Here is a 14,812-nt window from a genome sequence, read left to right on the forward strand (position 1 = left end):
AAAAACCTTAACCTTTGAAATTACCCTGTCTTTTCTTAAAGGGATACCCTCTGGTATTAGACTTTTTAACCCTGGGAGAAAGATACTCTCTGTCTACTCTCTCTACACCTCTCATAATCTTATAAACCTCTATCAGATCCCTCCTCAGCTTCCACCACTCCAGAGAAAAACACAGAGAGAGTAGATGCCTTGGCATAGGGAAAGCAGAGACAGGTCTCCACTGGACACAGGTAATGAACCGGAAGTGATTAGGGAGCTTAAGGTAAAGGAACCCTTAGGAGGCAGTGATCACAACAAGATTGAGTTCAACTTGAAATTTGGTAGGAAGAAAGTAAAGTCTGATGTAGCAGTATTTCAGTGGAGTGAGGGAAATTACAGTGTTATGAGAGAGGAGTTTGCCAAAGTAAATTGGAAGGAGATGCTGCCAGGAATGACAGCAAAGCAGCAATGGCATGAGTTTCTGGGAAAAATGAGGAAGGTGCTGATTAGATGTATTCCAAAAGCTAAGAAATACTCAAATGGCAAAATAGAACAACTGTGGCTGACAAGGGAAGTGAAAGCTAATGTAAAAACAAAAGAAAGGGCATACAACAAAGCAAAAATTAGTGATAATTAAAAGGAATGGAAAGCTTTTAAAAACCTACAGAGATCAACCAAAAAAATCATTAGGAGTGAAAAGATGAAATATGAAAGCCAGCTAGCAAACAATATCAAAGTGGAGAGTAAAAGCTTTTTCAAGTATGTGAAAAATAAAAGAGAAATGAGAGTGGAGAAAAGACCATAAGAAAATGAGGCCAGATAAATAATACGAGGGTCAAGAACATGACACATGAATTAAATGAATATCTTGCATCAACCTTCGCTGTGAAAGACACCAGCAGTGTGCCAGATGTTGAAGGGCGTGAGGGAAGAGAAATCAGTGCAGTTACTATTACAAGGAAGAAGGTGCACAAAAATCTGAAAGGCCCAAGGGTAGATAAGTTATCCAGACCTTAGAGTTCTGGAAGAGGTAGTGGTAGAGATTGTGGAGGCATTAGTAATGATCTTTCACAAATCATTGGACGCTGGAAAACTGCAAATGTCACTCTACTCTTTAAGAAAGGAGGAAAGCAGCAGAAAGGAAATTATAGGCCAATTAGCCTGACTTTGCTGGGAGTCAATTGTTAAGGATGAGGTTATGGAGTACTTGGAGACACAAGACAAGATAGGACAAAGTCAGCATAGTTTCCTTAAGGGAAAACGTTGCCTGACAAACCTGTTGGAATTCTTTGAGGAGATTACACGTAGGATAGATAAAGGGGATACAGTGGATGTTGTATATTTGGACTTTCAGAAGGCCTTTGACAAGGTGACACACATGAGGCTGCTTACCAAGTTAAAAGCCCATGGTATTACAGGAAAGTTACTAACATGGTTAGATCATTGGCTGATTGGTAGGAGGCAGTGAATGAGAATAAATGGACCCTTTTCTGGTTGGCTGCCAGTGACTAGTGGTGTTCTGCAGGGGTCGGTGTTGGGACCACTTCTTTTTATGCTGTATAGCAATGATTTAGATGATGGAATAGAATGCTTTGTCGCCAAGTTTGCAGATGATACGAAGACTGGTGGAGGGGCAGGTAGTGTTGAGAAAACAGGTAGGCTGCAGAAGAACTTAGACGGATTACGAGAATAAGCAAGAAAGTGGCAAATGAAATACAATGTTGTTAAATGCATGGCCGTGCACTTTGGTAGTAGAAATAAATGTGCAGACTATTTTTTAAACAGGGAGAAAACCCAGGAATCTCAGATGCAAAGGAATTTGGGAGTTCTTGTGCAGAACACCCTAAAGGTTAACTTGCAGGTTGAGTCAGTGATGAGGAAGGCAAATGCAATGTTAGCATTCATTTCGAGAGCTCCAGAATACAAGAGCAAGCATGTGATGCTGAGGCTTTATAAGGCATTGGTGAGGCCTCAGCTTGAGGATTGTGAACAGTTTTGAGCTCCTCATCTAAGCAAAGATGTGCTGGCATTGGAGAGGGTCCAGAGGAGGTTCACAAAGATGATTGAATGAAAGGGTTATCATCCAAGGAACATTTGATGGCTCTGGGTCTGTACTCGCTGGAATTCAGAAGGATAAGGGGGGATCTCATTGAAAACTTTTGAATGATGAAAGGCCGAGACAGCGTTGATGTGTAAAGGATGTTTCCCGTGGTGGGGAAGTAAAGGGAAAGTGGCACAACCGCAGGCTAGAGGATGCCCATTCAAAACAGAGATGCGGAGAAATTTCTTTAGCCAGAGGGTGGTGAATTTGTGGAATTTGTTCCAATATGCAGCTGTGGAAGCCAGCTCGTTCAGTGTATTTATGGCAGAGATTGATAGGTTCTTGACTGGAGCTGGGGAGTGGAGCTGAGGAGGGGTAAAAAGGATCGGTCATGATTGAATGGCAGAGCAGAATCGATGGGCCAAATGGCCTAATTCTGCTCCTATGTCTTATGGTCTAATGGTTTTATATTCCTCTGGTAGAAACCCCTGAGTGTCAGGTGAAGTGGGGGCCACCCAGTGATCATTACACAGATACCCCTTGGGGAGAGGTGAGGGGGTTTCACACACAGTTATCATGGGTAGAGACTTCTCAGGGTGAGGTCAGGGGTTACACAAAACAGTCACAGAGTAGACACCCCTCAGGGTGAGGTCAGGGGTTACACAAAGCAGTCACAGAGTAGATACCCCTCAGGGTGAGGTCAGGGGTTACACAAAGCAGTCACAGAGTAGATACCCCTCAGGGTGAGATCAGGGTTTACACAAAGCAGTCACAGAGTAGATACCCCTCAGGGTGAGGTCAGGGGTTACACAAAGCAGTCACAGTGTAGATACCCCTCAGGGTGGGGTCAGGGTTTACACAAAGCAGTCACAGTGTAGATACCCCTCAGGGTGGGGTCAGGGTTTACACAAAGCAGTCACAGAGTAGATATCCCTCAGGGTGGGGTCAGGGGTTTACACAAAGCAGTCACAGTGTAGATACCCCTCAGGGTGGGGTCAGGGTTTACACAAAGCAGTCACAGAGTAGATACCCCTCAGGGTGAGGTCAGGGGTTACACAAAGCAGTCACAGTGTAGATACCCCTCAGGGTGGGGTCAGGGTTTACACAAAGCAGTCACAGAGTAGATACCCCTCAGGGTGGGGTCAGGGGTTTACACAAAGCAGTCACAGTGTAGATACCCCTCAGGGTGGGGTCAGGGTTTACACAAAGCAGTCACAGAGTAGATACCCCTCAGGGTGAGGTCAGGGGTTACACAAAGCAGTCACAGTGTAGATACCCCTCAGGGTGGGGTCAGGGTTTACACAAAGCAGTCACAGAGTAGATACCCCTCAGGGTGGGGTCAGGGGTTTACACAAAGCAGTCACAGTGTAGATACCCCTCAGGGTGGGGTCAGGGGTTTACACAAAGCAGTCACAGTGTAGATACCCCTCAGGGTGGGGTCAGGGGTTTACACAAAGCAGTCACAGAGTAGATACCCCTCAGGGTGAGGTCAGGGGTTACACAAAACAGTCACAGAGTAGACACCCCTCAGGGTGAGATCAGGGTTTACACAAAGCAGTCACAGAGTAGATACCCCTCAGGGTGAGGTCAGGGGTTACACAAAGCAGTCACAGTGTAGATACCCCTCAGGGTGGGGTCAGGGTTTACACAAAGCAGTCACAGTGTAGATACCCCTCAGGGTGGGGTCAGGGTTTACACAAAGCAGTCACAGTGTAGATACCCCTCAGGGTGGGGTCAGGGTTTACACAAAGCAGTCACAGTGTAGATACCCCTCAGGGTGGGGTCAGGGGTTTACACAAAGCAGTCACAGAGTAGATACCCCTCAGGGTGGGATCAGGGTTGATTCAAGATGGTTTAATGTCATTTCCTGAACTCAGTTGTAAAGAAGAATGACATAATTGTTACTCCTGATCTGATGCAGCACAAAAAAAGACCAAAGGATAAAGCACACGGTAATAAATAACACAATACATAAGACAGGTAATGTACATAGACTGATTGGATGTCCATAAACTGACACTAGGCTGGATTTAAGGTGACAGACAGGAAATCACAGCAGATACAGAGCAATCATGGGGTAGATAACCCTGAGGGTGAGGCGTGTGGTCATCATGCTGAGGGTAGAAAACCTTCGACTCTGCCTTCTGCCTGCGGACACGTAAGACACAGTGTCTTTCTGTCTGCCTTTAATTTCTTCCTTTCCCGACTTAAACTTTGAAATTTTAACTTTATTCAGTCGGATCTTTCAAAGTGTTAATTATAACAATGGCTACCTTGAGAAGCACTAAAAAATTCCCCATGCTGGTAATGGTAAATCTAAAAAAACTAACGAAGCTCCTGAAGAGCCAGCCTGGGTTAATAGATTAGAGAGTCAAATGAGCTCTATTATCACTGAATTAACTCAACTAAAAGAAAGTCTTCTTTCCTTTGGAGGGAAAAATTGATTCTTTGAGCTCGGATCTTAAAGAAGTAACCCATGATGCGGCTGACATTTCTTCTCGTTTGGAAAAAGCACAACGTCGGATTGTCGATTTGGAATCTCGTTCTCGTCGTTATAACATTCGAATTATTGGACTGAAAGAGAAATCAGAACCTGCCGACATACTGGACTATTTCGCTAAAATGTTTCAATCTCTATTTCCTGAGACATTTTCACAATTGCCCGACAGCTCATCCGGTTGGAACTCCAAAAAAAGGTAAAGACAGGCATGTTATTATGCGTTTCCTCCGTATTCGAGACAAAGACCGTATTATTAAACTGGCAAGAAAACAAAGACTGTTTAAATTTCAAGGCTCTGAGATTCGTTTCTTTCAAGATTTTCCACGTGAAGTTGTTCAACAACGCTCTGGATTTGCGATCGTAATGCGAATGGCCTTTCAAAAACAGATGCATCCCTTCCTTCTCTATCCAGCTAAATTAAGGCTTTTCGCTAAAGACCCCGGGGTTCGTATCTTTGAAGATCCTGCCGATGCACTGCGTTTTATTAATTCTCTCTCGGATGAGTCCGAAGCCTGAAGTTTAAAAGACTTCAGTTATTCAATGGTTTTGCGATATAAGAAATGATGAGATCGGAAGAATTGAGAAGTACAGACAGTCTTGGTATTTAAAAGTACCTTTATCTTTGAGATAGACTGGTTTGGACGGTTTTAACTTTAGAAGATATTTTATGGGATCTATTGGAAGATTGTAGAAATTTAAAACCATTTAGAATTTCTTTCTGTTTGCTATATATATGATTTAATTCTTTCTTTTTGCTTTGTATGGTTTTGTTATGAACTTTTAACTACTATTTGGGTTTTTTTACGTTTTATAGTTAGATGTAAAAATTTAAAGATGGCGATGTTTTCTTTTTTTGTGAAAATATTTCAAGAATTTGTTTTGGAAGTGCTTTTTTTTTCTTATCTAATGTTATGAAGGTTACTTTCCAGAAAGAAGGTCGTTTCTGTTAACTGTTTTTTCTAACTTAATTGTAATGGGCTGTATGTCGACTGTAATGAGTCGTATATCCGGGAGAGGGAGACAGATTACTTTCCTTTCACTTAGGCAGCTGGAGTTCAGAATTGCTTCTATGCCTTTCTTGGAGCTTGTGTCGATTATTACCGACTTATTTCTGGGCTTTGTAGGTTGGGTGGGTTTTTTTTCTCATTTCTATTTTTTATTCCCATTATGGAATTCTGGAGCGTATACAAATTATTATCTGTGTGTTTATTACCACCATTTAAAATTTGTTTATCCTGACATGTCTTTAATTGTTTTCTTCAGATATAAAGTTTCATGATGTTGGTTAAACAGTTAAATGTTTTAAGTTGGAATGTCCGTGGTTGGAATCATCCTATTAAGCGTAAGAAAAAATTTAAAATTATTAATTGATTCCAACCTGATATAATTTTCTATAAGAGACACATGTCAGGTTATGTGATAACAATCGATTTTTTAAATTTCGGAAGGACCCTCAGATTCACACAAACTCTCAAAGTAAGATTAGGGGTGTTTCCATTTTTATTGATTCCAATATTCCCTTTAATCAAGAGGATATTATATCTGATATTAATGGTAAATTTTTGATTGTTAAAGGAACCATTTACAATAAGAAAATGGTTTTGGTTAATATGGGGGCTCCACAGAGGACTGTCTTGTCTCCCTTTCTCTTCACCATTTACACCTCAGACTTCAACTACTGCACAGAGTCTTGTCATCTTCAGAAGTTTTCGGATGACTCTGCCATAGTTGGATGCATCAGCAAGGGAGATGAGGCTGAGTACAGGGCTACGGTAGGAAACTTTGTCACATGGTGTGAGCAGAATTATCTGCAGCTTAATGTGAAAAAGACTAAGGAGCTGGTGGTAGACCTGAGGAGAGCTAAGGTACCGATGACCCCTATTTCCATCCAGGGGGTCAGTATGGACATGGTGAAGGATTACAAATACCTGGGGATACATATTGACAATAAACTGGACTGGTCAAAGAACACTGAGGCTGTCTACAAGAAGGGTCAGAGCCGTCTCTATTTCCCGAGGAGACTGAGGTCCTTTAACATCTGCCGGACGATGCTGAGGATGTTCTACGAGTCTGTGGTGGCCAGTGCTATCATGTTTGCTGTTGTGTGCTGGGGCAGCAGGCTGAGGGTAGCAGACACCAACAGAATCAACAAACTCATCCGTAAGACGAGTGATGTTGTGGGGATGGAACTGGACTCTCTCATGGCGGTGTCTGAAAAGAGGATGCTGTCTAAATTGCATGCCATCTTGGACAATGTCTCCTATCCACTACATAATGTACTGGGTGGGCACAGGAGTACATTCAGCCAGAGATTCATCCCACCGAGATGCAGCACAGAGTGTCCTAGGAAGTCATTCCTGCCTGTGGCCATCAAACTTTACAACTCTTCCCTTGGAGGGTCAGACACCCTGAGCCAATAGGCTGGTCCTGGACTTATTTCATAATTTACTGGCATAATTTACATATTACTATTTAACTATTTATGGTTCTATTACTATTTATTATTTATGGTGCAACTGTAACTAAAACAAATTTCCCCCGGGATCAATAAAGTATGACTATGACTATATGGACCAAATACAGATGATCCTTCATTTTTTAAAAATATTTTTGCTCTATTACCTGATTTAAATGAATATACATTAGTAATGGGTGGAGATTTTAATATTTGCTTGAATCCCCTATTAGATAGATCATCATCTAGACATCAACTCCCTAATCGCTCTGCATCACTTATTAATTCCATTTTAATTGATTATGGTTTAATTGAAGTCTGGAGGCACATGCATCCTGCTGACAGAGAATATTCCTTTTTTTCACATGTTCATAATAAATATTCAAGAATCGACTATTTTATAGCCAACCCTTGACTTTTACTTAATGTTCAGAAATGTGAATACCATGCAATTGTTATTTCTGATCATGCTCCTTTAAACTTAATATTTGATTTGAAAGATGTTGTTTCTACAAGACCACCTTGGCGTTTTTCAGAACATTTGTTACAAAGTTCAGATTTTGTTGAGTTTATTGAAACTCAGGTAAAAGAGTTTTTTCTCTTTAATAATACAGGAAACGTCTCAAAGTTAATAATTTGGGATACGTTAAAAGTTTATTTACGTGGTCAGATTATTTCTTATTTAGCTAAGTAGAAGAAACAGACAAAAATAGAATTAGATAAAATTGCTAAACAAATTAAAGAATTAGATAATCTCATCGCAATCTTTCCAAACGTTGAATTGTTTAAAAGAAGAGTGGAACTACAATCACAATATAATTTATCATTAACTTATCCTATTGAAGGATATTTGCTTAAATTAAAAAGTCAGTTTTATATTTTTGGGGATAAAAATAATAGGCTCTTAGCTTCCCAATTAAGGGCTGCTAAAGCTAAAAGACAAATTTTAAAGATTCGTAAAGATAATGGAGATATAGTAAATAATTATGATAATATTAATAATATCTTTCAGGATTTTTATTCCGATCTCTATAAATCTCAGTTTCCAGCAGAGCCCTCTAAAATGAAGGTTTTTTATATAAGATTAAATTTCCTCAAATTACTGCTGAAGATCAACAGACCCTGGATGCTCCAATTGTTGAGCATGAATGCAGAAAGCTATATGGTCAATGCAATCAGGTAAAGCTCCTGGACTTGGTGGTTATTCGGTACGATTTTACAAAAAAATTGAAAAATTACTTTCTCCATACCTTTTGGTAATATTTCATGAATCTTTTGAGAAAGGCAATTTACCTTCTTCTTTTTATGAAGCTTCTGTTTCTTTAATCGTTAAGAAAGATAAAGATCCTACTGAATGCTCATCTTATAGACCTATTTTGTTATTAAATGTGGATGCTAAAATTCTTTCCAAGATAATGGCTAACCGTTTGGAAAACATTTTATCTAAACTGATCTCTATGGATCAAGCAGGCTTTATTAGAGGCTGTTACTCTTTTTCTAATGTTCGGAGATTGATGAATATTATATATTCACCATTATCCAAAACACCCCAGTGTGGTATTTCTCTGGATGCAGAAAAGGCATTTGATAGAGTTGAATGGACTTATTTGTTTAATGTATTAGAGAAATTTGGCTTTGGTAATAATTTTAATAAGTGGATTCAAATGATCTATAAGAACCCTATCACTACCGTCATTACTAATAATCTTAGGTCTCCCTTTTTTTTTTACTTTCACGAGGTACTCTGGCATTTATAGCGAGAGGATTCAAGTACAGGAGCAGGGAGGTACTACTGCAGTTGTACAAGGCCTTGGTGAGACCACACCTGGAGGATTGTGTGCAGTTTTGGTCCCCTAATCTGAGGAAAGACATCCTTGCCATAGAGGGAGTACAAAGAAGGTTCACCAGATTGATTCCTGGGATGGCAGGACTTTCATATGATGAAAGACTGGATGAACTGGGCTTGTACTCGTTGGAATTTAGAAGATTGAGGGGGGATCTGATTGAAACGTATAAAATCCTAAAGGGATTGGACAGGCTAGATGCAGGAAGATTGTTCCCGTTGTTGGGGAAGTCCAGAATGAGGGGTCACAGTTTGAGGATAAAGGGGAAGCCTTTTTGGACCGAGATTAGGAAAAACTTCTTCACACAGAGAGTGGTGAATCTGTGGAATTCTCTGCCACAGGAAGCAGTTGAGGCCAGTTCATTGGCTATATTTAAGAGGGAGTTAGATATGGCCCTTGTGGCTAAAGGGATCAGGGGGTATGGAGGGAAGGCAGGTACAGGGTTCTGAGTTGGATGATCAGCCATGATCATACTGATGGCGGTGCAGGCTCGAAGGGCCGAATGGCCTACTCCTGCACCTATTTTCTATGTTTCTATGTTTCTATGTTACTCAACAAGGGTGTCCATTAAGTCTTTTATTATTTAATCTCGCACTGGAGCCTTTGGCTATAACAATCCGTGAAGCTAAAAATATTCATGGTATCTCTACAAATGGGACCATACATAAGATCTCTCTTTATGCAGATGATCTTTTGGTTTATATCTCGAATCCTGAAGAATCTATTCCTAATCTTTTGGAATTATTGAATGATTCTGGAAAATTTTCAGGATATAAACTTAAGTAAAAGTGAACTGTTCCCTTTAAATGTTCCTGTTTTGATATATAAGGATATTCCATTTAGAATTGTGAACCCTTTTAAATATTTGGGTATTATCATAACAAAAAAAATAAAAATCTTTATAAAGCTAATGTAGTTCCTTTATCGGACTCTATGAAACAATTATTTTCTGGATGGAATCCTCTTACACTTTCTTTAATAGGTCGTATTCATGCTGTGAAAATGATGATTTTACCTAGATTTTTATATATTTTTCAAAATATACCTATCTTTCTAACCAAACAATTTTTTGATTAAATTGATTCTACTATTTCGTCCTTTATTTGGAATAATAAAAAACCAAGAGTTAATAAGTTTCATTTACAAAAATCTAAAAAAGATGGTGGACTCGCGCTACCTAATTTAAGATTGTATTATTGGGCAGTTAATATTCAACAATTATGTTTTTGGTTATATTGGTTCAATAAGAACCAAAAACCAGCCTGGATTGATTTGGAATTTAAAGCTATTAATCAATTTTATTTAACTTCATTATTAGGAGCTCCATTACCTTTACAACTTGCTAAAATCTCTAACTTAAATTTCTACCCTGTTATTAAACAGTCCTTACGGATTTGGTTTCAGTTTCGCAACTTTTTTAATTTCAAACAATTTAAATTGTCTAGTCCTGTATTTTGAAATTTGCTATTTAAACCTTCAATTACTGATCCCATTTTTCTTTTATGGAGAAATAAGGGGATTTGTTCTTTTGCAGATTTATTTACCGATGGTCGATTGATGTATTTTGAAGAGTTAATATTCTCTCTCTCACACACACATTTCTTGCAATATTTACAGGTCAGACATTTTTTTACAAAAATATGTTTCTACGTTTCCATATATGCAAGAATCTGATTTGTTGGGCACTATTTTGAATATGAATCCCTTAGTGAGAGGTTCCATTGGTAGAATTTATAATTTATTTTTACTACAAAAAGATAACCTCTCACTAAAGATTAAACAAGATTGGCAGGGTGAACTTAATACGACTTTTGTTAATGAAGACTGGTCGCGAGTTTTGAAAATGGTTAATTCTTCTTCGATATGTGCCAATCATTGTTTAATTCAGTTTAAAATTGTTCATCACTATTATTTGACAAAGGAGAGACTATCCAAAATATTTTCTAATATAGATAATTACTGTGATAGGTGCAAAAATGAAGTAGCTACTTTGTCACATATGTTCTGGTCAAGTCCCTCGTTGAAATCTTTTTGGAAATCTTTATTTTCTACAATTTCGAAAGCATTGAAAATTAATTTACAACCTAATACATTTACTGTTCTATTTGGAATAGTTCCGCATCACATTCAGGGTATTTCATTTTCAAACCAACATGTAATTGCATTCGTTACATTGTTGGCAAAAAGGGCTATTTTATTGAAGTGGAAAGATACCTCTGCTCCTACACTAATTCAATGGTTTTCCCAAGTAATGTTATGTCTTAGTTTGGAAAAAATTAATAAACTTTTGACCCCCGATTTGATTTTGAGAGAAGATGGGACTCTTTTGCCAAATATTATCATTTAATTTGAATCAATTTACATGGTTTCCTTCCAATTTTATGTTATATAAATGTGATTTGGTGGTTGTTGTTTTCTTTTTCTTTTCTTATATATATAAATGATTGTAAACTGTATCACTCTGGGAATTGGTTCCTAATGGGTCTTTTCCCCCTCTTTTTTTTGTTTTATAGTTAGTGGGGTTTTTTAGTTAGCTGGGGTTCTCTTTTTTCCTTCTTTTTCTTTTATAATTTTTTTTCATTAGCATATATATGGTTTTTTTCAGCTTTATTAATTTGCTGAATCTCTGTATTTTATAGCTGTAGAAGATTATATTAATAAAAAGATTTAAAAATGAAATGAGAAAACCCTCAGGGTGAGGTGTGTGGTCATCAAGTGCTGAGGTGAGATGGGAGTCATTGAACTGTGCTGAGATGGGGAAGGTGAGACTCAGTTCCCACTCATGTCCAGTTCAAAGAACATTTCCACAGCCGATACCACCGCGCCCACCTCTGACCCCAACTGCCAACGAGTGAGCCCCTTGCAGGAAGCCCAAATCAGCGGGAGTTGCAAAGGCTGCTTCATTTCCTGACAAAACAACATCCCTGTTGTTCTCCTTCCCCATCAACCACCATCCCTGCCACTGTTCTGACCCCAATACCAAAGCTCTGTCTGTGCCTACATGCCCCAGATCCACTGGTGTGACTCACCCATGCTGTTCCGTGACAATATAGATTGCCGTTCCTCAGCTACTTTCACTTCCGGCCTGGGCCTAAAACAAAGGAGTAACAGGGTTGCTTAGCAACGAAGGCCTGTATAACACAGGACTGTACAACTATGGGAGAGGATTCGGAGAGACAGGATTTACGAGCATTTTGAGAAGTGTCAGTTGGCATGGCTTTGTGTGAGGCAGGTTGGGCCTCACAAGCCTAATTGCTAGAATCTTTGAAAAAAATTAGGACAGATGGGATATACCCCAAGTTATTACAGGAAGTGAAGGAAGAGATTGCTGTGCCTTTGGCGATGATCTTTGGATCCTACTGGCCATAGGAGTAGTACCAGATGATTGTATGTGGCAAATATTATTGCTTTGTTCACAAAGGGAGTAGAGATAAGCCAGTGATTTATAAACACGTGAGTTTTACTTCAGTGGAAGGTAAATTATTAGAGATTCTTGGAGGCAGGGATTATGAACATTTGGAGAAGCATAGTCTAATTAAGGATAGTCAGCAAGGCTTTGTGAGGTGATTCCTCATGAGTCTGATTGAACTCCTTGGGGATGTGACAAAGCACGTTGATGAAGGTGGAGCAGTTGTAGATGGATTTTACTACAGCGTTTAATCATGTTCCCCCTTGAAGGCTCATTTCAGAAGTCAGGAAGCATGGAATCCAGAGATATTCGACTCTGTAGATATGGAATTAGCTTGCCCATCAAAGGCACTAGATGGAGCATATTCTGCCTGGTAGTCAGTGACCAGTGGTGTTCTACAGGAATCTGTTCTGAATCCACTGCTCTTTGTGATTTGTATAAAAGACTTTGATGATGAGAAAGTGGAAGGGTGGTTTAGCAAGTTTGCAGATGATGCGAAAGTTGGAGATGTTGTGGACAGTGTAGGTCGGTTTCAATGGGACATTGAAAGGATGCAGAGCTGGGCTGAGAAGTGACGGATGGAGTTAAATCCAGAAAAATGTGAAGTGATTCACTTTGGAAGATGGCAGAGTATGGGGTTAATGGCAGGATTCTTAACAGTGTGGAGGAGCAGAGAGATCTTGGGGTCCACATACATAGTTACCACAAAGTTACATGCAACTTGACTGGGTGGTCTGGAAGGTGCATGGTGTGTTGACCTTTGTTAGTTCAAGAACTGTGAGATAATGTTGCAGCTCTGTAAAATCCTGATTGGACCGCACTTGGAATTTTGCATTCAGTTCCGGACAACTCATTATAGGAAGGATGTGGAAGCTTTATGGAAGGTGCAGAGGAGATTTACTAGGAAACTGCCTGGATTATGAGAATAGGCTGACTAAGCTACGGCTTTGCTCTTTGGAGTAGAGGAGGATCAGAGGTGACTTGGTAGAGGTGTATAAGATTATGAGTGGCATAGATGAGGTTAGATGAAGTGGACAGCCAGCATCTTTTTCCCAAGGCAGAAATGGCCAATACCAAGTTCAAGCAGCAATGGCTGGAATTTCTGGGAGCAATTCGGAAGTCACAAGATATATACAACCCAAAGAGGAAGAAATATTCTAAAGGCAAGATGACACAACTGTGGCTAACAAGAGAAGTCAAAGCCACATAAAAACCAAAGAAAGGGCATATAATAGAGCAAAAATAATTGGGAAAAATTAGAGTTTTAGGAACCTTTCAAAAAGCAACAGAAAGCAACTAAAAGTCTTTAAGAAGGAAAAGATGGAATACAAAAGTAAGCTAGCAAATAATATTAAAGAGGATATCAAAAGTTTCTTTAGATACCTAAAGCATAAGAGAGGCAAGAGCAGATATCAGACCGCTAGAAAATGATGTTGGAGAGGGGGACAAGTAAATGGCAGACAAACTGAATAAGTATTTTGCATCTATCTTCACTGTGGAAGACACTAGCAATATGTCGGAAGTTCAAGATCGTCGGGGGCAGATGCGTGTGAAGTTGCCATTACTAGGGAGAAGGTTCTTGGGAAACTGAAAGGTCTGAAGATAGATCAGTCACCTGGACCAGATAGTGTACACCCCAGGATTCTGAAAGAGGTGGCTGAGGAGATTGTGGAGACATTAGTAATGATCCACTAGATTCTCGAATGGTTCCAGAAGAGTGGAAGATCGCAGATGTCACTCCACTCTTCAAGAAGGGAGAGAGGCAGAAGAAAGGAAATTAAAGGCCAGTTAGTTAGACCTCAGTGGTTGGGAAGATGTTGAGAATGTGGTTTCAGGCTACATAGAGGCACATGATAAAATAAGTATAGTCAGCATAGATTTCTCTAGGGAAAACCTGGCCTGACAAATCTGGTGAAATTCTTTCAAGAAATAACAAGCAGGATAGACAAAGAATTGTTGTTGTGTACTTGGATTTTCAGACAGCCTTTGACAAGGTAACACACATGTGGCTACTTAACAGTTAAGAACCATGGTATTACAGGAAAAACACTAGCACACATAGAGCATTGGCTGATTGTCAGGAGGAAAGAGTGGAAATAAATGGACACACACAAAGTGCTGGAGGAACTCAGCAGACCAGACAGCATCTATGGAAAAGAGTAAACAGTTGACGTTTCAGGTGGAAAACCTTCATCGGGGGTGGTAGCTACCTCTCTCCTGCCAATCAGACACTCTAGTCCAGGCAGCATTCCTTGTCTTGACGAAGAGTTCCGGCCCGAAATGTTGACTGATCATTTCCACGGATGCTGCCCGACCTGCTGAGTTCCTCCAGCATGTTGTGAGTGCAGCATTCCTTGTCTAGCTTGTAAAACATGGACAAAACTACACATAGTTCTCTAAATGTGGCCTCACCAATGGCTTTGTATAACTGCAACATAATGCCCTTACTCCTAAACTTGACGCCCTGACCGATGAAGGCCAGTGTGCTGAACAACTGCATCATCGTGTCTAGTTGTCACTGAGCTGTGCACTTGTACTCCCAGGCTCACACGTTTCGTGACACTCGCCCGCCATTCACTGGATA

The 14,812-nt window shown here is 39.8% G+C and overlaps 1 protein-coding gene across 5 annotated transcripts in view; it reads right to left on the reverse strand.

The window, feature by feature from the left end:
- LOC140201103 (protein-tyrosine kinase 2-beta-like) overlaps window positions 1–14,812 on the reverse strand; it is a 233,870-nt gene that overhangs the window by 50,422 nt on the left and 168,636 nt on the right. For all 5 annotated transcript variants that reach the window (XM_072264704.1, XM_072264701.1, XM_072264703.1 and 2 more), the window contains exon 13: window positions 11,849–11,910. In XM_072264704.1, coding sequence (XP_072120805.1) covers window positions 11,849–11,910 — 62 coding nt within the window. The remainder of the gene's footprint in view (window positions 1–11,848; window positions 11,911–14,812) is intronic.

Source organism: Mobula birostris, chromosome 8, assembly GCF_030028105.1.
Source record: "Mobula birostris isolate sMobBir1 chromosome 8, sMobBir1.hap1, whole genome shotgun sequence".
Lineage (NCBI taxonomy): Eukaryota > Metazoa > Chordata > Chondrichthyes > Myliobatiformes > Myliobatidae > Mobula > Mobula birostris.